General features: G+C 61.6%; 1 protein-coding gene across 1 annotated transcript; it reads left to right on the top strand.

Moving 5' to 3' along the window:
* The first annotated feature begins 1311 nt into the window (after positions 1–1311).
* Positions 1312–23889, top strand: LOXL1 (lysyl oxidase like 1). The gene is made up of 7 exons (XM_041743801.1): positions 1312–2656; positions 15196–15304; positions 18117–18254; positions 18704–18860; positions 19395–19490; positions 20992–21107; positions 23551–23889. The coding sequence occupies exons 1-7, from the start codon at positions 1453–1455 to the stop codon at positions 23555–23557; spliced, it is 1827 nt and encodes a 608-aa protein (XP_041599735.1). The 5' UTR covers positions 1312–1452; the 3' UTR covers positions 23558–23889.
* The last annotated feature ends 1490 nt before the right edge of the window (positions 23890–25379 follow it).

The following is a 25379-nucleotide window of genomic DNA, read 5'->3' as shown; positions in this document are numbered from 1 at the left end:
TGGGTGCCAAGGTTCAAACTTCTGGCGCTCCTCCTATCCCTGCTGTCCTCGGAGAAGACAGAGAAACTCTCAAAGCACTCTTGGGGACCATCCGCCCGAATCCCCCATTGATCAGATGTGGCAACTGGATCAGAACAGAGAAGGGCCTTGCCCAAGACCCCCAAGACCCCGACCCACCCCCAGGCTTCATCACAGCAACAGGACCAGCCCTGGCTCTCCCGAATCTCCCTTTCTGCTGTTCTGTCAGCACTTGAGGCCTCCTCTGCTCCATCAAAGACAGCCCCTGGGTCACATTTTACCCACGGGCACCCTCAGATTATTGCCAGGCTATGTTGCCAGGCTATGTATGCGCAGGAGGTCAGGGAGGCTATGTTGACGAGAGAGAGAGAGAGAGAGAGAGAGAGAGAGAGAGAGAGAGAGAGAGAGAGAGAGAGAGAGAGAACAGAAACCATGAGATGCAATGCATGAGAAACTGACCTCTTCTGTGACTTCACAAGTTCTGTTGGGCACAGGGGCACACCCCGTTCTACACCCCGTTCTACAGGGGCACACCCCATTCTACAGACCAGGAGAGGAAGGCCAAGAGGTGTGCCGGGAGGGGGGAAAGGCTGATGCTCCAGCCCCTTTGTGGTCAGGCCTAAGGAACTGGGGTCCAGAATCAGGGGGAGGGGTGATTCTGCATGTCCCCAAGGAGGCCCATCAGGAGAGGAAGGCCAAGAGGTGTGCCGGGAGGGGGGAAAAGCTGATGAAGGAACTGGGGTCCAGAATCAAGGGGAGAGGGGATTTGGCATGTCCCCATCAACAAGAAGGGGGGTCTCTTAGGGCTGGCTTCGGGGTAAGGGGCGCTCGGGGAGTCCTGGGGGTGGCGGCGGGAGTGAACAGGAGTTAGGGGCTCCTTCAGGGCCGGAGAAGCCAGTGCGGCGAGCCCAGGATGCAGAGCCCAAGCAGGGGGAAAGGGTCCCAGGCATGTCGACGCGGCTCCGCCGGCCAGGGCCCCGCTTGAGGCCTCCCCCGCCCCCCGCTTCACCGCCTTCCCCGGGGGCAGGTCTGCGGCTTGGCTGCGCGCTCGCTGGGGCGGCGGGAGCCCGGCTCGAAGCCGGCGGGCCGTAGGGCCGCGCGGAGGAGGCCCCGGCGGGCGGCCCCGCGGCCTCGGCCTCCCGGCGCGCGCGGCCCCGGCCGGTTCCCGCGGCGCGGGCGGCAGGTGCGGGGAGCGGGAGCCCCTCTCCCGCCGAGAGCCCCGCGCCCCGGGCGCCGCCCCGCCCCGCCCCGCCCCGCCCCGCCCGCGGCCTCGCCACGCCGTCCCCGGAGGAGCCGCGCCGCCCGGGGCCCGGCCGGCATGGACTCAGCTAGAGCCGCGGCGGGCGGAGCGCCGAGCCGTCGTGGAGGCCGCGGGCAGAGGAGCGCGCGCCGCGCCGCGGGGGCTGTGCCGAGGGGCTGTGCCGAGGGGCCGCCATGGGAGCGGGCGCGGGCGCGGGCGCGGGCGCGGGAGCGGGCGCGGGCGGCCGGCTGCGGGCCCTGCTGTGGGGCGCCTGCCTGTGCGCCCTGGCGCGCGGGCAGGAGGCGCGGCCCGGGCAGGGCGCGGCCGCGGGGCGCTGGCGGCAGCTGATCCGCTGGGAGAACAACGGGCAGGTGTACAGCCTGCTCAGCTCGGGCTCCGAGTACGTGGCGCCCGGGCCGCCGCGCCCCGACGGTAGCTCGCGGCTGCTGCTGGCCGGCGCCCCCCAGGCCCCGGCGCGGCGCGGCCCCGGAGGCCTCCGGCGCAGGCAGGCCCCGCCGCACCCCGCGCACCCCGCGCACCCCCTGCAGCCCCTGCAGCCCGCGCACCCCCTGCAGCCCCTGCAGCCCCTGCCCGGGCGCGCGGGCTCCGACACGGTGCGCGGCCAGGCGCGCCACCCCTTCGGCTTCGGCCAGGTGCCCGACAACTGGCGCGAGGTGGCGGTCGGCGACGGCGCGGGGCTGGCGCGGGTGCGCACGGCCGTGTCCCCGCCGCGCCACGGGGGCGCGGGCTCGGCGGCGGCCTCGGCCTCGGCCTTCGCCGCCACCTACCGCCAGCAGCCGCCCTTCCCGCAGCCGTTCCCGCCGCCGCAGGCGCCCTTCGTCGGCCAGTACGAGGCCTACGACCCCGCGTCGCGCAGCTACGACCAGGGCTACGTGTACTACCGCGGCGGCGCGGGGGGCGCGCTGGCGGCGGCGGCGGCCTCGGCCTCCGTCTCGGGCTCCGCGGGGGGCGCCTACCCGTTCCCGCCGCGGCCGCGCTACGAGGACTACGAGGAGCCCCCCGAGCTCCCGCCGCAGGCCTTCTACCCCGGCCCGGAGCGGCCCTACGCGCCCGCGCCCGCGCCCGCGCCCGCGCCCGACGGCCTGGACCGCCGCTACGCGCACAGCCTGTACCACGAGGCCGCCGGCCCCGAGCTCGCCGCCCCCGACGCGGGCCCCGCCGCGCCGCGCCTCGCCTGGCTCCCGCCCTACGCCCCCGCCGAGCCGCAGCCGCAGCCGCAGCCGCAGCCGCAGCCGCAGCCGCCCTTCCGCGCGCCGGAGCCGCCCTACCTGCCGCTGCGCAGCTCGGACGCGCCCCCGCCCGGGGCCGAGCGGGCCGGCGCGCAGCAGGGGCGCCTCAGCGTGGGCAGCGTGTACCGGCCCAGCCCGAGCGGCCGCGGTGAGTACCCGCCAGGCCCGCGCGCACCCCCGGAGGCGGCACCTGGCCGGGCTTTGCGGGAGGAGGCCCCCGCACCTGCAGCTTGGGGTCAGCTGGGGACAAAGGGAAGGCCGCTCTCCCCCTGCCTGTCCTCCTGCCTGGTTTCAGCGGAGCAGGGGGGCATCTGCCCCCCGCCCCCCCGCCCCCCCACCCCGCAGCGCCAGCCTCGCAGCCGGAAAGCTGGGTCTCGCTCGGGGAGGGTCCGCTAAGGCCTCCCGGGGGGATGCCCCTGACGTGCGTGCGGCAAAATCCCAGTCCCTAGCATCCGTGAGCTTGGCCCGCGATGCGCAGGAGGTCAGGGAGGCACCTAGTGGCCCAGGCCGCAGTCCAGACTAAACGACAGGACTTCCCTGGGGAGCAGGGGGGACACTCCCAGGGCCAGGCTGGCCAAGCTAGCGAGCCAGGCACCGACCCCGGGCGCAAAATTTAAGGCGGATGTCAAAAAAGCTCAGGGATCAAGGAAAGTGACATGCTAATGCCTCTTGGGTCAAAAATCATGCAAACGTCTAAGAAAAATCTGTGATGAACAGAGTAGTATCCCGGTTTCAAGCAGAATTAGTAACCCAGCCCCGCCGAGCGGTATGGGAGCCAGAGGCGGACTGATCCTGTATTTATTTGAAATGTTGGTTACTTTGTTCATCACAGATTTTTCTGGCCACCGATTCTGAGTTTTAAAAAGTGTTGCTGCAAATACTACTTCTCTTGGCTACTGGTTTTTATTTATTGTTATTATTATTACTTATTTTTGGGTGCCCAGGCCCATACCTCACTCAGCTCAGCTCACTCCTCTCACTGTAGTCCTGGTGCTCCAGGGAGAGCCCCAGGAGGGAGCTGGAGACGGCCTCCCTCTGGCGTTTTCATTTTCAGCGGGGGAGAGGGTGGGGATGGATGTGAAACTGTGACCTGGTTTTGGGAAGGCCCAAGCCATCCGTACGGGAGAACCCCGTGAAGGGACAACCCCGTGAAGCGGCAGCTTTCCTCTGGGTGGACAGCTCCACACATGCTGTGGCAGACAGGCTTCCATGCCGAGGGCCCCCGAGTGGCCTGGCCAAGGCTAGGTGGCTATTGCAAGTCCAAAGTCAGCTTCGATCAGGGTTTTCCGTTGAGCCCCTTTGGGCTGCAGTCACTGCCCCAGTTCTGTGCTCCACGCCAAGGTTGCTGTGCCAGGCGTACCAGGTGAGGGCTGAGCCCCACAGGGCCCAGGGAGTACAGGCACAGCACCCCCAGCCTTTGCTCCTGTGCCTGTGTCCGCTCAGGAACTGCTGCCACACTGACCTGGGTGAGAGGCTGCTGCTTGGGGGTGGGGGTGGGGGAAGGGCTGCTGGAACCCAAGGCTAGGGGAGAGGTGTGTCCCCACTGGTAGCACCCACTCCCTCACATCCATGGCATAGCACTCAAGTTCGGTGCTGAATCCCACTTGGAGAACCTGCAGGGGCGCAGGACAGGAGCTAGATGGGGGGGCCCTGCTGTGCTGTGATGAAGCATGCATCCTCCTACCCACTGTGGCCTCCCCCACATCTGGGCCTCCAAGAGATTTGCTCTCGGAGGGGGCTACAAGCTGGGCATCGTCAGCTCCTAGAGCTCCTTGGAGGAGAGGGCAACCCATATACGGGGTGCTAAGCTTTCGTGAGGCTTTTCTTAGGATACTCGACCTCAAAGTGGGGCTCAGTCAGAAGGGCATGGGAGAAATCTGAGGCCTCCAATGCCCCAGCACTCTGGCAGAGCTAGGCCTGGGACTCAGCACCTGTGTTCCAAGCCAGTGGGTTTTCTAGGGCCCCTCTTTGGCCTGACAGTTCTTAAAGTTCAGAGGCAACCGGCCAGGGCAAGGCCACTTCTGGAGTGGGGGTGCTCGGAGCTTATCAGTGTCTCTGGTCTTGCCCCTGAGCCCTACCGTTCATTTGGGGTTAAATTCATTTTTGCTGTTGCTGGTAAGCATCAGATCCAGCCCCTGGTCTGGGAGAAGCATAGCAAAGGGGAAACCTCAGTGTTGTGATGGGGCAGGCCTGCGGGGCATGAGCCCCGGGAGCCCAGATAAGGGGCCTCCCCAGGTGGGGGCTAGCGGCCCAGAGAGGACTTCCCAGAGGAGGAGGGATCTGTGCGTTGCTGCAGGTGCTCCTTCCCCTGGTCATGGAGGGGATGGGGTGGGAGGTGGGAGGGAGCATGGGGGTGCAGGCTAGTTTGGGGCCCACAGAGAGACCAGAGAAGGAGCAGTACTTTCTCCCCCCATCATTGATTTCCCCTTCCCACCCTGCTAGGCCCAGACCATGGAAAATCCCCGTTAAGAGAGGGCCAAGCCTTGTGCTTGAGATCAGACCCCCAGGCCCGGTGTGGGAGTCCAAGGCAGATTCTCTGGGACTGACCTCATTCCTCCTGGCCACACACCCAGGGGTCTGAGGCTGGGTGCTGGCAGCCCATGTGTGTGGGCGTGGACGTGTCCTCACAACACCAAACACATGTGCGCTCCGCCCACATCCCTCCACGTTTGGGCAGTTTCCAAGCCTCTGTCCAGAGCCTGGTTTATTCCTCTGGCGCCTGCACCTTCTCCCTCCCACCCAGGGCTGGGGCTGCCCAGGCCTCCTGCAATACCACTGTCTCCAGCTCTGCAACTTGTAACTGGAGAGAAGACCAGGAAACAGAGGCCCAGAGAGGGTCACATACTTTGCCTGGCTCTCAGCAAATCCGGGCCACGCCTGCAGGGTGGCCCACGGCTTCCAGGCCTAGAGGAGGCCTAGCTGCGCCCCCTGCACTGTGCCTCTCCCTCCGCCGTGGCCAGCCCTCCCTTCCCCGCCTCCTGTGCCTGCTCCCGCCTCCCCACTCCACAGCCTCAGCTTCTCTGAGCTGGTGGTCTTTGGACTAAGAGGACTACTGGTCCCCAAAGACCACAGCTCTTCCCCCAGGCTCCCCCTCCTAGCCCCAGCCTGCTTCACCGGCGCTGGCAACCCCGTGGAAAGCAACATGGAGCGGCCTCGCTGGCCATTCTCCCGGGGCATCGCTGATGGCTGTGCCAGCCTTCCCTGGCCTGGTCCTGGGTCCCCACCCTGCCACGGCCAATCAGAGCCCAGGACGAAGCCCTGGCTGCCTCCCCCCTACTCCCCTGCTCCCAGCCTCTCCCCGGCCAGTCCCTCTACATGTGGGGCAGATAAAGCCTTGCAGTGCTGGCCGTATTACTCTCCTGCTCAAGAAAGTTCTGTAGCTCCAGAAGGCCTTCACCACAAAACAAACGCTTTAGCCTACTGCTCCTGAAGCAGAGGCACCTCCTTCTCTTCCTCCCCCGTCTCACCCCTCCACAGCCTCATGGGAACCAGGCTGCTCCCCGGCCTGGATGTTTCACCTCCCTGCACACCCAGCAGTGTTCCCAGCACACTCCCGTCTCCATCTAGCCGCTGCACCCAAGAAGCCAGATAGGACCCCCTGGTCCCTGAGAGTAGCCCTGGCTCCCTGTCCCCGTCCCTGTGCCTGAGCTAGCCCCTGAGCCCCTCCTCCCCTTCTCCAGGTAACCTCCCTGCCACCACAGGGCTTAGAGTAGATGCAGGGAAGGACAGGAGCCGGCCTCTCCCCAAAAAGTGTCCAGAGTTCCAGCCCTAAGGCGGGGATTAGAGTAATGAGCCAGCCCTGATGACCCTGGGAGGACCCACATGCCACCTGCCCTGCGAGCAGGGTGGGCCAGGCTGAGCACCTCAGCCTCCTCCAGCAGCTCCCCAGGCTTCAGTTTCCCTAGCTGCAACCAGGGGAGGGGGGATGACACTAGCATTTATGGGCACTTTGCACATTACCGCCCTTAATTCCCGCCGCAGCCCCACAAGCCGTTCCTGTCTTTGGTCCCATCTCATAGATAAGGTGACAGGCTCTTTTGCTGATGTGCACACAGCCTCTTGGTGAAACCAGGTGGTGCATCTGCATGACCTCCAATGCGGAGTTCTGACACCAGCAGAATTTTGTTTGACTTTCTGTATTCTTGCTTGTCCTACGCACCTCATTTAGTGACTTCTTCATTTGGTAACTAAACAGGTACTTGACCGTCTGCTATGTTCCAGGCACTGGTTATGACAGGGTGAGATGGGACTGAGGACCTGTGAGGCTTTGGAAGCAAAGAGTCCCTTCCCAGTGGGATGTTTGCAAAGACTTGCCATTCTCACGCCAGACTCCAGAACATTTATGTCACAAGCCCTTAGCACACTTCCTAAGTGTCTTCCTCTCTTCCTGGAGCTTTCTGAGGAGTCACTTAATCCCCAGGGCAACCCTAGGTACTGTTTATCATCCCCATTTTGCAGATGAGTAAACTGAGGCCCCCAGAGGTTAAATGACTTGTCCAAGGTCACCTTGCTGGTGAGTGGTAGAGCCAGAATCACAACCCGGCCTCCCTTCTTCCTTCCTGACGTTGTCTTGGCTGCTCCTTCAAAAGGAAATGGAGTCTTCAGGCTGAGGAAACTGTCTTAAAGGATCAGACCAGTTGTGGAGACCGAGGGACCTGGGTCCCCTTCCTGCTCCCCTGTTTGGCAGTCGAAGGTCACTAGTGTCGGAACAAGCCAGTGTCCCTGGCAGCCTCATCGCAGGCAGACTTCCTGTCTCCTCTGTTATCTGGTTGCAGAGCCACATCCTCTCTCCCCTGGTCTCAAGCTGCACCATCCCTGCAAAAAGAGACGGCTCCTGTCTTAAATAATAGTCATGGAAGTTGGTATTTCTCGAACACCAACCGTGCACCCGATGCTCTGCTAAGCACGGGATTTCTGTTTCCTCGTGTAGTGCCCCCAGCAGCCCCCGGAGGTAGCCGGTCCTGTGGCCCTGGTGGGGCTGGGAGCCAGGCCGCCCCTCTGTCCTGCTGGACCGCCCCAGCCTCTTGCTCCCGCCCCTCAGGGACGGGGTGGCTCCTTGCTTCTCTCAGGCCTAAACCCCCTGGAAAACCAGAATTTGGACTTTTGCCTTGAGTTCGCAGGCCCCACAGGCCTTTGGGGTAGTAGCACCAGGCTGTTGCCACCCTCCACCCAGGAGTTCTGGCCTCTTGTCCCCCCTCCTCCCTCTCTCCTAACCCTAGGGGTCCCCATCTCCGCGCCCTCTCCTCTCCGAAGGGGCGCGTGCACGGATGCACAAGCGCGCGCGCGCGCACACACACACACACACACACACACACACACACACTGCACCAGTAGCCCCAGCCTGAGTCCATCCCACTCCTGTCCGAGCCAAGAACACATGGAAAACTCCCCAGGGCCCTGCTGGAATGGCAGGAGAGGAGGGGGAGGAGGCGGGTGGTCCGCGCAGGCAGCCCACACCTGCTTCCAATTCCCGAGCCGGGCATTCCTGCGGAGCGGCAGTGGCTCAGCCAGGCCGGAAGGCGAGGCCAGGTCTGGTCCCCCCCTGCTCTGACCTAACAGCCTCCTTGCCACAGGCAGCTGGACCCAGAGGGCTTTTCTGTGTGGATTCGGGATTACCGGGCGGCGCCAGGCCTGGGTCCCTGCCCCCACCCCCCTTGCTTGATGGGCACTCGGGAACCGGGCCTTTCAGTGTCACCTAGCAATGGGCTGGTGCTGGTGTCAGAACGCCTGGGCAGGAAGGGACTCGGGTCCCAGGGGTCTTTGTCATCAAAGCCCCAGGAAACAACCCGCCCTTCCTCCTGCTTGCAGACCAACTGCAACCATGGGTTTTCCAACCCCAAAGCTAGTCCTTTTTCAAAAGAAAGGCCTTTTGGAATCGGCCTCAGCCTTTGCTTGATAATGAAGTCTGCTCACGCAGGCAGAGGCCACGAGACCCTGCGGGTGTTCGTGCCTGTGTGTGTCAGGGCACACAGGTGCCAGGCCCCAAGCTGCGCCCATAGAGGTCAGGGAGGCCCCAGACCCAGGCCTGTCCTCCCCTGAAGTCTCGGCCTGGCAACCAGAAACCAGGTTTACAGTTGCAAGGGCCTAAGCACCCACCACCAACTCACCGGCCTCTCTCCTACCTGCTTTGCACCCATAGTTGGCGGGGGCAGGCAAAGGGCAGTCCCTCCCACCCCCTGGGGCTCTCCTCTGGTTGAGGAGAAGAGATGGCATCTCCGAAGGAAAATCACCCACTCCAGAACTATTGAGGGCCTTACTGCTTGCCGGGCGCAATCTAGAGCGGAATATTAGGGGGAAGAGACAAAACCCTTGCCTTTGCGGACATTGTATTTTCCTGCCTAAACATAATAAATGGGGAAATGACAATGTGGTAAGGATGGTGGGAAAATAGAGGTAACTAGAAATCTGGTGTGGATGGGGAGGGGCAAGGAGAAGGCTGCAAAGGTGGTTAAGGTAGGCCTCACGAAGGGGACATTTGGGCAGAGAGAAGGAGGCCAGTGAGTGAGGCAGGCAACATTCAGGATGAGCATTCCAGGAAGGGGAAACCTCCAGTGCAAAGGCCCTGAGGCAGGGATTCCCTGGGGGTTTCAAGTGTATTCAGGTCTGGTTAGAACAGAGCAGAACTTGAGCTAGGGGTGTGATAGGAGGCAGGCCAGAGAGGCAGCAGGCCCTTAGAGGCCACTAGGAGGACTTTGGCTTTTCCTCTCCCTGCGTTGGGGAGCTACTGCAGGCTTCGAGCTGAGCAGTGACATTTGAACAGGGTCCCTGACTATGCCGGGATGGGCAGCGAGGAGGCAGGCAGGAGACAGAGAGGAGGCTGGTACAGAGACACAGGCAGGGGTGATGTCACCGCGCAAGGCGCTAACAACGGAGATGGTGGGAAGTCCGATTCAGGATCTCTTCTGGAGATGGAGCTGTGATGGGATTTCCCGATGGCTTGGACGTGGGGTGTAAGAGGAAGACAGGTCAGGCGTACCACGAAGGTTTGTGGCCTGTGCAGCTGGAAGGAGACAGGTGCTCTGAGCTGAGATGGGAAGGCAGTGGGCTGAGCAGGTTTTGTAAGAAAGATGAAAGTTTGAGTCACTGGGAAGGGCCTGAGGGGCTGGGAGGGACCCAGGGGACAGAAGCAGCCACAGAGGCTTCTGGAGGTATGGGCCGGGGGCACGGGGAGCAGAGGGCAAGGGGTTCGGGGGCTGTGTTCACAGCGAGGGGAAGAGCGCAAGGGAGTGAGGGGGCAAGGGGGCAGCAAGCGGGCTTGGCCAGAGCCGAGGGTGGCTGACCCCCCCACCAAAAGGTTCAGCCCAGCCTGCTTCCTGGGCAGCCTCTCAGCTGAACAAACACTCCCAGATCCCCTGCTCAGAGTCGGGGCCTAAAGACTGGACCCTGCAGGGCTGTGTGTGTGTGTGTGTGTGTGTGTGTGTGTGTGTGTAAGTAAGCAAGCAAGCAAGCGGAATTCCAAGACCAGGCCCCGTGGCATCAGACCAGGACAGAAGAGGTCTGGTGTGCTAGGGAGCGGCCTCCTGACCCTTGGGCTGTGAGGTCTAGAAGGCCGGGTGGAGGCCAGACCACAGGCCTTAGCTGGCACCCTCAGAAGTCTGGGCCTGGTTCTGTGGGCGGTTCCGGGCCTGGCCCCCTGGCCTCCTGGCTGCTCACAGCTCCTTTGCCTGGGCTGGGGGCGCCCCTTCATGGCAGGACCAGCAAATCCCGCAGCCGCCTCGTCACACAGGTGCGGGCCAGCCCTGACAATTCAGTGTCCTGATGATGAGACGAGGATTTCCCGGGGCTCAGCCGCCAGCTCCCACCCTGGAGGCCCCATCAGCTCCTGGTGATGCAGGGCGAGCCCGTGAGCTCTCCGCTTTCCCAGCCTTGCTGCTGAGCCAGGACGTCCCGCCCCACACATCTCTCCCAGGCCGCCACGGGTTTCTGCTGGGCACTGTATATCCTCCAGCCCCAGGCTCAAGAGATCAGGGCTATTTTGCATTCCACTTCTGGAGCTGGAGGCCTGGGGAGGATAGAGTTCAAAGGAGCCGAGGTTTATGGAACCCACAGGAAGGGGGAAGCCAGGAGGGGAACAGGTGAGGCATGGGCAGGTGACCAGGAGGTAACCACAGGCCCTCTGCCCCGGTGGCCTCCTGGAGCCGCTGAGAGGGAGGGACCAGTGTTTTCCTGGAGCAGGAAGGATTTAGGTCAGACAGCTGGAGGATTGCCGGGCTGCTGAAGTATCTTCTGTAGAGGTTCTAAGAGGTCCTGGGCTCTTGCCTGAGGCTAGGGAACAGACTGAGTAGCTCCTGAAAAGTATTTTCATCTCCAAATGTTGTTGGAGCCACAGAAGTGTTTGTAGGCAGGTGAGTGTTCTCTCTCTGGCATCCAGATGGGGAAACTGAGCCTAAGAACACTGGGGAGGTTGGATGAGATGGAGTATTTCCCGGAGAAGGCCCCAGCCGCGTCCTGCCTGGGAGGAGGAAGATAGGCCTCGGGCCACAGGTTGACATGTGGGCCAGCCTGGGGTGCAGAACGGGGCAGCTCCTGAGCCCTTATGAAGGGGCCCTGGGTTCCCCCCCCACCCCCACCCCGAGGAAGCTCCAGGGATGAAGCAGGAATGCAGAGTGCCTTGGTTCTATGTCTTCCAGGCCTGGAGGGTCTGATGGGGCCCCCCTCCAAGGCTGCCTGCAGAATGGCCCTGGGACCAGATTCACTTACACTGGGAGCAGCCTGCTTTCAGCCATCCCAGGGGCCTTTACTGCCCGCTGCCTTGGTGTCCCTCCAACCCTGGCCTAGACTTTACAGCCTGGATCCCTGTGTGCCCAACCCCCATGGTTAGCACTTTGTTTCTGGGGAAGAGTGCCCCCCAATAATGGTTACTTGGCTCTGACATTAAGGTTACAGTTCATTCGGTCTCTGCGTGTAGAGAAATGTGAGGTCTCTGGGAGACGTTCTCATTGGAACCCACTTTATAGTCTCCAGTGCCAGGTCCCAGGGCTGGATGATGCCATATATTCTGGATAAAAGATTCTAACCCCTCCTCAAAATTACAGCCCCACAATGGAGAGTTCTCCTGACCTTCTGAGTAAGCCTTACCCTCTCTCGGGGGTCTTCCTCTTAAAATGCATGCTTCCTGGGTTGGGGGATGAGCACATGATGCAGCTGTAGGTGCACTTCATGTAACATGGGCCTGGAGGGCCTGGTCCTAACCCCTAACCCCTAAGCCAGAAACGGCAAACCAATCCCCTATCCCTACATTTGCAAGCCCCTGTCCAAGCCTTCCCTTGAAGGCAGGGAGGGTGCCCTTCTACCAACACACAGGCTAACCCCTGATTCCCAGCCCCCTGGGGCTGAGAGCCCAAGCCTGGGGCCCGCTGTGGATGGAATACCTCCTAGGAGAGCAGGTGGAGGAGGAGGCATTGTTCCTTCCCTGAGAAGCCCACCACCTGAGGGTGGGGCCTGCGGTTCCCAGGGACCTCTGCAGGGGATCCCCTCCTCTAACGGGGTAAGGGGGGCCCAGCCTGAGCTTTCAGGGCTACTCTCTTTTCCAGCGACTTCCCCCAGTGTGACAGAGGTGGAGCATGGCCACGGGGAGCCAGTTAGGGGACTCCTGTGATGGTCAGAGAGAACAGAACAAAGAAAATAAAATCATGCCAGGAGTGATTCCATTTAGGTTCTAGAAAAGGCATAATTATCTACAGTGATTAAGAAGCAGATCAGTGATTACCTGGGGTGGTGGAGGGGGAAAGGGGGATTTACTGGGAAGGACAGGAGGGAACTTTCAGGGATGGTGGAAACAATACGTAGCTTGATGGTGGTGATAGTCACACCGCATATATTATTTGTCAAAACTTAAAGTGTATGCCTTAAGTCTGAATTTCCAAAAAGTTCATTTTTATAAAAAGAGTCTTAAAGGGAGTCCTAGGAGGGGTGGGGAGCCTCTCCTAGGGCTGCCCTGACTCCCTGTGTAACATGGGCAAATTCATCACCCTCTCTGAGCCCTGGTCCCTCCAGCACCTCGTGTACCCTCGCGCCTCCTACGGGACAGGATGCAGAGCGCACTCCGTGGTTGGAACAGAAAAGTATCAAGCCACTAATCATTAAAGAAACCTGGCAGACAGGACCATGCGACAGGGCAGTCCGTCAGCCCCAAAGCCTGGCGGGTTGCCCACTAAGGGGGGGTGGGGGGGACCTGGTCCTTGCACTCAGGGAGTGCAGAGTCCGGGTGGAGTCGACCCAGGTAAATAAGACGAGATCTAATTCTAAATCCGTACAGATCTAGTGGTGAGACCGAAGCCTGTGTGGCCTGGAATGTCGCTACCAGTCAGGGAGGACTTCCTGGAACAGGAGGTGAACCTGAGATTCCTCAGCAGTAAGAGGAAGGTGGTCATCTATGGCCAGGGCCTAGACCCCCGTTGTGAGGGGCAGCTCTGAAGGGTCTGTCGCTGGTTGTCCTCCAGAATCCCTACATGTAGATGCTGCAGATACCCAAACCCACCCACTCCGTTACAATAAAAAGGATTAATGAGGTCAAAGCAATTCCTTAAAAACAGTTCTTTTTATTTTTTTAAGTTTTTATTTATTCATGAGAGACACACACGGAGAGAGGCAGAGACACAGGCAGAGGGAGAAGCAGGCTCCATGCAGGGAGCCTGACGTGGGACTCGATCGTGGGTCTCCAGGATCATGCCCCCAGCTGAAGGCGGCACTAAACCACTGAGCCACCCGGGGTGCCCCAAAACTGTTTTAAGTACAAAGGTTTTGGTACATAATCTGGAGACCGTGAATTTGAGGTTCAGAGTTGTTGATAGGTAAAAAAAAAAACCTTAGTATGTCTGGCCTCATGTAGGACCAGGGTCAGGGCTCAGTCATGGGCCCGAAGTACCTCTCGCCTCTTTCGCAGCTGGTTCTCCTAACTTCCCTGGACGGCACAGCCGGCTCATAGAATGGCCTAGAGAGGAAGGGTTGGGCCAGAAAAGCTTTGAGGAGCCATCTGTGCATTGTTTATTGAAACTGGGCCTGGGGTGGGGGAGGCAGGCCGGCTGGTGCCAAATAACTGGGTCTCATGAGGCTTCAGGCCCAGCTAACCCACCCCCACACGTTGCTGCCGGAAAGGCGCTTTGATGATGGAGAAGGGGACCTCCCGGTCCTTTCTTCCTCCCCTCCCCCCACCAGAGACTTCTGGGGACCAGAGGGGCAGAACTAGCTTGGCAGCGAGGTGCGCCCTTGCTTTGAGGACCCAGGGATCCCTGGGGAAATGACTGCAGGCATTCCTGGAGCTTGAGTAATGGGATCTAGGCTGGCCAAGACGGCCCCCCTCAGCCAGGAGCCACCTCATCCTCACCCACCCTTGTGCTCCAAGCTTCCTCTTCATTCCGAGTAGGTGACATCACATTGGCGGCCTGGACCGGGCTCCCGCGTGGGGCCAAGGCCCTGGGGCCAGGGCGAGCTGAGCTGGGGTCTCGGAGCCCAAGGGATGCGTGTGTGTGAGGGTCAGCCTCACCTTGGGGACCTGAAAACTGAGCAGAGGGTTTGGGGAGCAAGAAGAGGGGCTGGAATCCTGCCTGTGTGACTCCCTGCCCGCACCTCACTTGGCCCCCAAGAACCAAGGGCTTGAAAGAAATTGAAAAGCAACCTGTGGCCTCATGTCCTTGCTTAACGGCCAGAATCCCTGAGGACGAGGGGACAGAGAGGCTCCAGGCTCGCTCACCTGGGAGTCCGTGGCCACGCGGGGGGAGAGCCCAGGGTTCTGGAGGCCCCTGCCCACCTACCAACCTGCGCGGCCAGCAGCCAGATTGGATGGTTCCAGTGCAGAGAGGGTCTGGACACCTGAGTTTGGTTTTTGCTGATTCCTAATACCTGTTCCCTGGGGCCAGCTGATGCACAGAGATGGGGGAGGGGCAGGATGGCCAGGGCACTGGTCCCTAGCGTGGCCTGGGGAGCAGGTGACCGCAGGGTCTGAACAGACTCCGGGCCTCTCAGCTTGGAGGCCAGAGAGGCAGCCAGGGGAGGGTGTGATCAGGTGTGGGGGCTGCTGGCAAGAAGAAAGGAATCCTGCCCTGTCAGCAGCCTGTGCTACGGATGTTTCCCTGCTGCCCTTCCCTTCCTGCCCGCCCCGCTTGTGCCAACCGACATTCACCTGGCTCTGCCCGTGAGGTCTCCAGGATCCACTTGGGGCCAGAGCCCAGGGCTCTCCCGGTGGTTCGGGAAGCATGCCTGCTGCAGAGGGCATCTGGGGGCTGGCGCCCAGAAGCCTGGGGAACGAGGACATGGAGGGAGTGCCCGGGCCAGGAAACCACTTGGTTCACGCAGCCCTGCCTCCAGGCCCCTGTTCATGCTGCTTGCCCCGCCAAGCATACCCTTCCCCCTTCGCCGGCTTTCCGGACTCCACCCTGCCTCCCAGACCTTGCTCATTTCCCAGCTCCTCCAGGGGGGGGCCTCCAAGGCCCCCGCAGCACGGAGCTCCAGGAGTGGGCCCCTGCTCCCCGAGCTCCCCGGCCCACACCTGAGCCCAGAGGGAATAGTTGCAATCACACCCCTTGCTCGGGTGAGGAGGCTTCTTGGGGGAGGCAACAGCCTGTGTAGAGGAAGGAGGGTGGCGAAGGGTGGTTGAGGTTGGGGAGATCTCTGGGCATTAGCCGCAGCCAGCCTGACGCCCCTCGATGCCAACTCTTTCCCCCTCCTCCATCTCTCCTCCATCTCCAGGTCTCCCTGACTTGGTCCCGGACCCCAACTACGTGCAAGCATCCACTTACGTGCAGAGAGCCCATCTCTACTCCCTGCGCTGTGCTGCAGAGGAGAAGTGTCTGGCCAGGTAAGGGGCAGAGGATGAAGTGTGGAATGTGGGGACAGTGTCTGGGAGTCCCCCAGAGCCCGTGCTCATGCCAGCCAGGCTGCCTCCAAGCCGAGTGACCCTGCCCTCTTCGTCTGGGAGTCTCGACTGCCCCCGGGGAGCCAGGAGGGGAAGGCAACAGGCAAGCGTTTCCGTACAGTTTACTATACAGGGAACCTCACTGTGGCGTTTCATCTTCACACCAGCGCTTTGCAGGCAGGCAATTGAGGAGCAGAGGAGCTAAGGCCTTCCCACCCTGAGCTGCCCCCAGGAGAAGGTGCTCCCACAAGGACCCAGGGAAGCTCAGTGGGGGAACGAGCCATAGGGACAGAGGGCAGGAGCATGGCACCATCGCCCCGCAGGACAGGTGTGGCTCTCCAGCAGGGCAGGGGGCACCAGGACTGAGAGGCCTTGGGTACGTGCGGCAGTCGGGACGGGAAGGAGACCAGTTGGCAAGACCCCGGGAAGGGAGCGAGGCCAGCTCTGCTTTATCCCTAGGCGACTCTGCCTCCTGCAGAGCTTGCTTCGGAATTGATTAACCTCGAATATTCTGTTCAGATACATATGCTTTTGGGACATCTCCCTGTGCTCAAAGAATTAGAGATTACATCGTCCTGCCTCATTTGTGGACATCCCTCCACGTTGGAGAGCAAATACTTGCTGGCTTTTTTTTTTTTTTTTTAATTCTTTACTTACTTTTACTTTTCAGTATCTGGGAAGCCCTCCGGAATCTCGACATTTCCCCACCCAAGCCCCTCAGAGTAGCTCCCCACAAGGCATTGTCTATCCGTAACAGGACAGGGCGCTTGCACCAGAATGTAGCTTTGCTCACTGCGTCCTTGGCTCGGAGCGCCTTGCCCTGATCGTGGGTAACCAAAGCCGCGGAAAGTGAGACCGCGGATAAGGGGATGCAGCGAAGTACTCAGTGGGCCTGTGCATTCAGTTCTCGCGTCTCAGTTGTCCCTGGGACAGAGCATCGTGGTCATGTCCCCGCTACAATCCCTCCAGCACGAAGTACTCAGTGGGCCTGTGCATTCAGTTCTCGCGTCTCAGTTGTCCCTGGGACAGAGCATCGTGGTCATGTCCCCGCTACAATCCCTCCAGCAGGGAGCACCTTATGGCCTCCATGGCAGGCCACCGAGGCTGAATTTTGAGGGGTGTGAGTCAAAGCCAGAATACGGCCCCGTCTTCATGGAGCATCCTGTGCGGATGGGCTGGAGAGGGGAGGCAGCCCGGCCCCGGTCCTGGGCCGCTGGGAAGTGACCCCTCAGGCGCCCTGATGACAGGAGCCTGCCGCAGGGAGCGGGCCGAGAGCTGGCTCCCGGGCCCGAGCTGTCGGGGGAGGTCAGAGGAGGAGAGGGCAGTGGCGGGGCCGGCCTGGGAGGCCCAGCAGGACTGCGGCCGGGGCGGCAGGGCCGGGCCCCCAAGATCACCGAGAGTCCGGAGCGCGTGGGCTGGGCCCAGCCCAGACGAGGGGAGGGCGCCCCGCCAAGTCTCCCCACGAGTCTGCGGCCAGCTGGGCCCAGACCTCAGGCCCTGACGGGTTCCCACGGTGTGCGGAGCCGAACAGAAGGGCAGGATTTGACTGAACAGGGGGAAGGAGGATGTTTTGCTCCAGCCCAGACCCAGACAGATTCCAGGCCTCCCCCAGATGAGGCCAAGGGCCTTACGTCCTGGCAGCCAACACTGCCTGTTGTGCAGACGTCCTCAGAGAGAGCTAATCCCTACAGCTGGCCGCCTGCTGCCTCTGGCTTCAGGACCCAGACCGTAGTGAGTGCCAGGGAAGTGCCCCTGAGGCCGGCCAGGACAGCTGTCGGCATCCTCTTCGGAAGGGGAGTTCAGGCGGCCCCCCAACGTGCACGCGCGTGTGTCTCCCCTCGCTGCTGCCCCTCACTCCTCTCTCCCTCCCTTCCTCTTCTCACAGAGCCCGTCTCAGTTGGGAAAGAGGGGTCAGCAAGGACACTGGGAGCAGGCGGTCTGCAGCAGGCCCGTGTGTCCTGAACAGGCAAGGGCATCTCGCTGGCCCTGCTGCCGTGCGGTCAGGGAAAGGTGACCTGGTCCTACCGACCCCGTTCAGGGGGCATGTGGTGTCGGGCTGGGCCACATGGATGAATTCAGCCACTATGACCTGCTGGATACAGCCACAGGCCACCCATTGTTAGAGTTCACAGGCAGTCAAGACTTGTCTCAGTGAGGCAATCAGGGCAGACTTCCTGGAGGAGGAAACGAGTTAGACCTAGGAGGCTGGGTGAGATCTGGATCAAATGAACCGCTTGGGCACAAGTATGGATTACCAGGGCTGAAGTCGGCTTGAGAAACAGTGTTCGAAGCCAGAACCCCCGGACGGAGGGGAGGGACACTGGAGAGCCCAAGCCTGTTTCTTGGGCCCACACCTGAGACGTGGCGTACTTTGGTCAACCGTCTGGGCTCCGTCCAGAGGAGGGGCCGCTTGTCCAGAATCTCCTGGATAGGGGCCACTTCTGAAAAGCCCTTCGGAGATTTTGCTATGTCCCCACGCCCCAAGGCCATCCCCAGCTGAGAATCACCTGCGGGTGTGACTGTCCTTGGGCCAGATGCCACTTCGGAAAGACCTCACTGGTAGCTGCTGGCACCTGGTGGAGGCCGCAAGGGAGGGGACAGCCAAGTCCGTGTGCTCAGGAGGGACGGGGAGGGGCCTGAGCTTTGGCCACCATACGGGGAGTCCGTTGTGAGGCTCTTCAGGCACAAGTGGGCCCATTCTGGGCATCCGTGTCACAGTCCCCGGCCTCACTCCTCTCCCCACCTGTCCCCGCAGCACAGCCTATGCCCCCGAGGCCACCGACTACGACGTGCGGGTGCTACTGCGCTTCCCCCAGCGCGTGAAGAACCAGGGCACCGCGGACTTCCTCCCGAACCGGCCGCGGCACACCTGGGAGTGGCACAGCTGCCACCAGTGAGTGGGGCTCCTCCAGTGGGCCCGGGGCCTCGGGGCCTGAGCTCCTCCTGCCGGGAGTGCTCTGGGAGGAGTAGGTGCTGCTGGGGCACCTGTAAGGTATTTTGTGCCACGGATCCAGCACTAGGGTGAGAGTCCCTTAGCAAAAGCTAGACTGCAGGATGCTCGGTCTTATGGGATGGAAATGCCTAGAGTACAGGGAATTGCCCAAGGGAGGCTAGTGCAGGTGGGAGCCCAGAAAAGAAATGTGGGGTCCTGGGGAGGTGCTCCCCCAGGGTGACTTGGCTAAGTGGGAGCACCAGAGAGGGCGCTCTGGGGGACTCAGGGGACCACGGAGCCCCGGGAGTCCAGGGGGTACGGGAGGCCGGGCCACAGCAGGCTCACCAGGGCCAGCTCAGGAACCCAGGGGTGACTCGACCCCCTTCTCTCCTCGTGTCCTTTGCCCTCAGACATTACCACAGCATGGATGAGTTCAGCCACTATGACCTGCTGGATGCAGCCACAGGCAAGAAGGTGGCCGAGGGCCACAAGGCCAGCTTCTGCCTGGAGGACAGCACGTGTGACTTCGGCAACCTCAAACGCTACGCGTGCACCTCTCACACGCAGGTGCAGCCGGGGAGAGGGCGGGGGCGGGCACTCGGGAGCACCAGGAGGGAGCCCTGCCCAGGGGAGCACTGAGGAGCCCCACGGCTCCTGGCCCCTCAGCCCAGTGGGAGCCAGGGTCTTCTCATCAGCCCCCAGGCCACCACGGGCCCTGGGGGACTGCCCACACATCCCTCCCACCCCCCAGCGCAGGCCCCTTCCTGCGTGGCTCCCAGGCATGGCTGCCCATGGAAAGAAAGGAACGTTCCATCGAAGTCTAAATGGCACAGTGTTCTGCTGCCTGTTTGTCCACCCAGATCCCCTTTTTCTGGCAGTCGGTCCGGCATCCGCAGAGTGGATCCATTCCTCCAGCCCACTCTCCCGGCATCCCCCTTGTCCAGGCCCACCCACCTGGCTGCTCTGCGCCCCTATTTTCTCTCTGGTGCATCCACCCAGCTGGCTTAAGGAGGGAGGCAGGAGGGGCACAGACTGCTGGCGTGGCCCTGGTGGCTGGGGAGTGCACAGCACCGCAGCCTGGACCCCTATCCCTCCTCCCAGGGCCTGAGCCCAGGCTGCTATGACACTTACAACGCGGACATTGACTGCCAGTGGATCGACATAACGGACGTGCAGCCCGGGAACTACATCCTCAAGGTGGGCTTCCTGGTCTGGGGTGCTCCCTCCTGCTGCTTCTGTTGCTCTGGCTCCGTGTCCCTGCCCCTGCGGTAAATGCTCCAGCCTCTAGGGCCCTCGCTTCCCCAGCTGCTGAGCACAGGCACCATCCTGGACCTCACGGGGAGCTCTTCTCTTCCCGTTGGAGGCTCTGGGCCTCAGGCAGGTAGAGCCTCTCTGGCCACAAAGACAAGCAGGAACCTTTGGCCCAGGTGTGGTGATGGAGGAGGTAGTGAGGCTGTCTTCCCTAGGTGACTTGGGAAGCTGTGCACCCACGCTCCCCCCGCCGTGCCACCTGCAGGTAGGGGAGGCTTCGTGCCATCTGGAAGAGGGCACTGGCGCTCTCTGAGAGAGGCCCCTACAAAGCCAAGGGCTCCTGTGACGGAGTCCCCTCTGGCCTGAACCGCTTCTCCAGTATGCTCACCCCAATGCCACTTCCCTTGGGGTGGGGTGGGGTGGGGCCAAGGAGAACAGCATGTTCAGGACACACAGCCCATTGTGGTACCTCCACGCAGGCTGCGCATGGCCTCACCGGGGGCTCTCAGATCGCTGCCTCCTCCTCCGCACAAAGCAAGGGCTGGGAACCGTGGTGCTGGGCGCCCTGGGCCCGCCGCTGCATGCCCGAGAGAAGCAAAGACCGAGCAGTGAGCGGTGAAGCCAGGCTGGAGCGGCCCTTTAACCCGCCTGAACACGGCCCGCCGGCAAAGCTGCATTCAGAACGCAGCAACCCGGACACCCCCGGTTTCAGCCCCGTCCCTGGAGCCTCCCAGCGAGCTCGGCGGCCAGGGGCCAGGGTTGCCGGGGGTATTCTTTTCCTTCCCTTGTGCATCCACTTGCCAGACCTGTACAAAGGCCCCTCTGGGTTCCAGGCACCAGGGATTCAGACCACATAAGTCCTGCATAATTCCTGCCCGTGGGGAGTGTGAAGGATTTAGAAGTGACACGTTCTTCGGTGTTCTGCAAGTGTGAGCCGGGTGTGGCCCACCCCAGTGAGGCACCCCCCTCACCAGTTAGTCCAGCATTGAAGGTTACACCTGGGCCATCATCTCAGTGAGAGTCCGGCGTCTCGGGCTCCAGGGCAGGGGAGGCCACCTGGCAGCCGGCAGGCAGCCCTGCCACGGCTCCTCTCGACGGATGGACGTGTGGCGTGAGGGTCCCAGCTTCAGACCCGGAAACCAGGCTTCGGGTCCCCGCGCATCCCTCGTTCACCACTGGGGCAGTGATTCAGCCTCTCTGACCCTGAGCACCCCACACAGGCCCCAGCTGGCCTGGGCTCGGGCTCTGGGGAAGCTTCCCATCTTCTGATATGATCTGGTGACGTGTTTTGTTGACTACAGGCTGTATCTCTGTCTCCGTAGCTCTTGGTCTCAAGCGGTCTTTCTCCGTTTCCTGGCCTCCTCCATGTCTGTCTGTCTGCACCCCCACCACCCTCCCTGCTGACCAGGTGAGGTGTGGCCCCCTGACCGGATCCCTTCCTCCTCAGGTCCACGTGAACCCGAAGTATATAGTCTTGGAGTCTGACTTCACCAACAATGTGGTGCGTTGCAACATCCACTACACAGGTCGCTATGTTTCTACCACAAACTGCAAAATTGTCCAGTGAGTGCTCACCCACCACCCTCCCTGCCCCAGCCCCTTTCCTACCTGGGGAGCAGGTGGGGGGGCCGCACCAACCACCCACCGCGCCTGCACCCTGGGTCACGCACAGCTGCAGTCAGGCACAGTCCACAGCCAAGCAGGTGGAGCCCCATCCGTGCCAGCCTCAAGCCGAGTGCTCCCAGGGGGGCTCTGGCCACGGGGTGTGGACCTGGGGCTAGATTGTGTGGCTCCCTAAGCGTTCTCAAGTGGGAACCAGCAGGAGGAAACATAGTTGGGTGGGGGGAGGTCTGCAGCCTGGTTCTCCCTCCGCCTTCTTCGCTCTGGAACATTGGGCAGGTCGCCTCACCTCTCTGAACTACTTTTCTCAACAAATTAGGCCCTTCCCACGTACGCTTGTGAGGTTAAAAGATCAAGGCCTGATGCCTGGTGTTGGAGAAGCCTTCCCGGTGGTGCTCAGGGAAAGGCAGCTGTGTCTCTGTCAAATCAATTGAATTAAACAGTCCCAGATTAGCCCTTATTCTGGTTGGAATGAGCTGTCACCAGTGCCTGGGCCCAGTTGTACAAGCAGATGAAGAACTCTGGGCCAGGCCTTTGGCACACGGCTCTAGGGCAGGGCCCTCAGGTGCCGTGTCCCAGGCTGCCTGTCTTCAGTCTGTCTCCTGATTTCCCACATGAAGTACTTGCGGGGGGACCCTTTGCGTTGCTCAAAGCAAGTCTTTTCCATTTAAAACAAAAACAAAACAAAACAAAACAGGAGTAGTCTTAGACTTCAGTCCATCAGCTGCGGGACAAATGACAGATTTCAGGGCTCGGAGAAACAAAAGCATATGCTTAGGAATGATTGACAGGTATGAAGTTTAGCCTGTGACCAGGCTCAGGGCTCAGTGTGTGTCCGGGGTTGAGGCTCAGTGTGTGACCAGGGTCAGGGCTCAGCGTGTGACCAGGGTCGGGGCTCAGTGTGTGCCGGGGGGGTGGGGGCTCCGTGTGTGACAGGGTCAGGACTCAGTATGTGACCAGGCTTGAGACTCCGTGTGTGTTGGGAGGGGATGGGGGGAGATCCGTGTGTGACCAAGGTTAGAGCTCAGTGTATGTCCAGGGTCAGGGTTCAGTGTGTGGCCAGGGTCAGGGCTCAGTGTGTGACTAGGTTCATGGCTCAGTGTGTGACCAGGATCAGGGCTCTGTGTGTGACCGGGGTCAGGGCTCAGTGTGTGTCCAGGGCCTGGGTTCAGTGTGTGACCAGGGTCAGAGCTCAGTGTGTGACCAAGGTCGGGGCTCAGTGCGTGTCCAGGCTCAGGGCTCAGTGTGTGTCCAGGGTCGGGGCTCAGTGTGTGACCAGGATTAAGACTCTGCATGTGATCAGAGTCAGGACCCACTTAGAGACCGCCCTTTCATCCTCAGCTGCCCCCACTAAGCTGACTGCTCACACACCACACACACACCCCACCACTACTACCACCCTCTGTATATTAAAAATGAGAACAGCAGCCTCTAATCTAGAGATTAGATTCCTCATAAATTGAATTTGATCAGAATTGTCCAGGTCACAGAATACGTCTAAAACAACTGACTCCTGCCCCATCCCTGACAACTTGGCTCTTTTTAGGTCTGAGTTTCTAACCTCCTCCCTCCTCAGGGCCTGTCTCATTCAGCCATTCCCAATTCAGGGGTCACCTAAATGGTAGAGGGTTTCTGGGAAGCAATTCTGTGGAAGGAGAAGGAGGAAGGAAAGGGGCACACGGCAAAAAGGGGGCCGGGGGTGAGCACAGAGGCAGGGAACCACGTCCCTCTCTTGCCCATCCCACCGCTGGGAAGGGTGGGTTGAAACAGTGTCCCGCTCCCCGGCCATGCACGAGCAAGGCCCCCGGACAGGCCGGGCGGAGAAGCAGCCCCATGCCCCCTCTGGTGCCCTGGGGCCTGCGGGCCAGGGAAGGCGGAGGTCCTTCTTTCCAGGCCCTTTACATAAGTGCTTGGAAAGGCTCAATCAAGACTTATTAGAGCGTCTCTGGTACCCTGACCGCAGGCGGGCGGCCGGGCCAGCACACAGGAAGCTGGATGCAGTGTTCCCAGAAAGGCCACGGGACTGACGCCTGTGGCTTTCGATCATATTTCTGAAGAGGAGGAAGGAGGCTTTTTTTAAAAGTACCGAGTTAGAAAAAACAAGAAAGTGTTTCCAGACAGTAGCAGCTCTGCTAATGGCCTGGAGGACAGGGGGCCAGGGGAAAGGGTGGTGCTGAGACGACCCCTGCGTGCGTGGCTGAGGCCGGGACACCCCTCTCCTGGAGGCTGGGGCTGGGGGCTCCTCCCCAGCCTGCCCTCCCTCCATCTGGGATCTGGGTCCGGGAAGGGCATCCCTCCGCCGGCGACACGGTGGCCAGCCTTGTCTGGGCTGCATGAGGGGCCTGCCCCAGAGCCCGCCACTGACCCACTCCCTTTCTTTCCTTAGATCCTGATCTTGCCGAAGAGGGACAGACGGCCAATCTCCCCCACTTCCCAAAGCTGGCCTGGCTTCCCAGGAAGCCTCCCACCAGGCCCGACCTGGCCCAAGGGGCGCAGCCCCCACCCCAGGCAGGGGCAGCTGGAAGCCACAGGCATCCCTCCCTGCCGGCCTCAGGGAGCAAGCGCAGACCGAAACCACAGGGATTCCGGATGCCAGGCCCAATTTTGTACTTAACTCTTCTCTACAACGTTGTTTTGTCGGTTGTTGGTTTTTATTTTTTATATTTTGGCCATATCACGGAGCAAGATCGCCCAGGCCTGGGCTGAATAAAACAAGGTTTTTCTACCCTGTGGTTCTGCACTGTGGCCTGCCGCCGGGGCTGGCCAGGGCTGGGTTGGGTCAGGGGCTGTCCTTGGGCCGCCTCCTTCCCCTGGCAGAATGGCGGGGGGACAGCCACCACCACTACTCGACCAGGGGGCCCCCAGCCCCGCGGGGAAGCCCCGGGGTTTATCCCAAGGCCAAGCCCACTGGGTGACAAGGGGCCCCGCGTCCCGTGGGTGGGGGGCGAGGCAGGGTGGGGGGGCAGCTCTAGCCCTTCACCCCTGCCCGGTCTCCCCCACCTGCCCTCCTCCTGCACCGACTCTGCCGGCCACCCCCGCTTCATTTGCAGCCTGAGAGCCTCCCGATGCCGGGCCTGCGCTGGGCCTGCAGTCAGGCTTGCTGTCCGGAGCTCACATGGTGCTCCCCATAGCTGGTGCTCCCCACAGCTGGCCACACAGGCCTGGGGGGGTGGCAGAGCCTTTGCTGCGGCGTCTCCCGGGAAGGGAAGCGCAGGCATCTGCCTGAGTGAGGCTGAAGGGCACGGAGAGGGGCCCCGTGGCTGCCTGCCCCCCCACAGCATCCCCGAGCCCTGGACACGGTCGGGGCACCTCTCCTCTTCCCTTTCTGTGAGCACCCACCTGGCCCTGCCAGCTTTCTTCCTTCCCAGGGGATTGACATGAGTGAGGAAGGGGAGGCCTGGGTCTAAGCACCAGGGCTCTAGGGGCCAGGCTCTGTGACTTTGGGTAATTTGTGCTCTGGGCCTCGGTTTCCCCAGGGGAAACATGGGAATGCCCTGGTGCGTGGCCCACAGGCCGACCTGGAGTGCCCTCCAAGGAGCCCTGGGTGAGTGCAGGCTGGCCCCCCCCCCACACCGCTTTGGTTCTCCCGCTATTCGTGCCTCGGTGCCTGGCAGCAGAGGTGGAGAGGGAGGGCTTCTTGGAGCCAAGCAGCTCCTCCAGAAGAATCCCAGCCCGCCTGGCTCCTCCAGCCCAGTCTGCAGGACGGAGCGGGGCTGCAGCCCCACCTCCCCACGGAGTCGTGCTGGGCACCAACTCCTCCCTGGCACATGGTGCCAGGTGCTGGGACCTCGCCGCCCTCCACGAGGTGCTGGAGGACCGAGGAGGAGTGTGGGCAGATGCCTGTCATCCAGGGGCCCCCTTTCTGCTGTGGCCTCGCCCTTGTACCCTGCGGAGATGCTGTCCTGATTCCGGCCCTACCCCCTCCTCTCCAGGTGCCCCCCTCCCAGGTGAAGGGGGGTCTCAGACAAGAAGGACCCTATGAGGTTGAGTCACGAGTCCCCAGTTCCCAGGTCAGGCAGCTGAAGCCCAGCATGGGAACTTGTCTGAGGCCACAGGTGAGTTCAAGAAGGATCCGGTGCTGGAAGCCATGCTCTAGGCTCTTGTCCAGGACCCGGGGCCGGGTGTTGCTGGTGTATCTCTGGGGACAAGCCGTGCCTTCAGCTCAAGGCTCCTGGGGGCACAGGGCTCAGGGGCCGGGGGCTGCTTGCTCTCCCA

This window comes from Vulpes lagopus, chromosome 2, assembly GCF_018345385.1.
Source record: "Vulpes lagopus strain Blue_001 chromosome 2, ASM1834538v1, whole genome shotgun sequence".
Taxonomy (NCBI): Eukaryota; Metazoa; Chordata; class Mammalia; order Carnivora; family Canidae; genus Vulpes; species Vulpes lagopus.
Note: the sequence above shows the minus strand (reverse complement) of the source record. Positions and strands in the feature narration are given on the sequence as shown.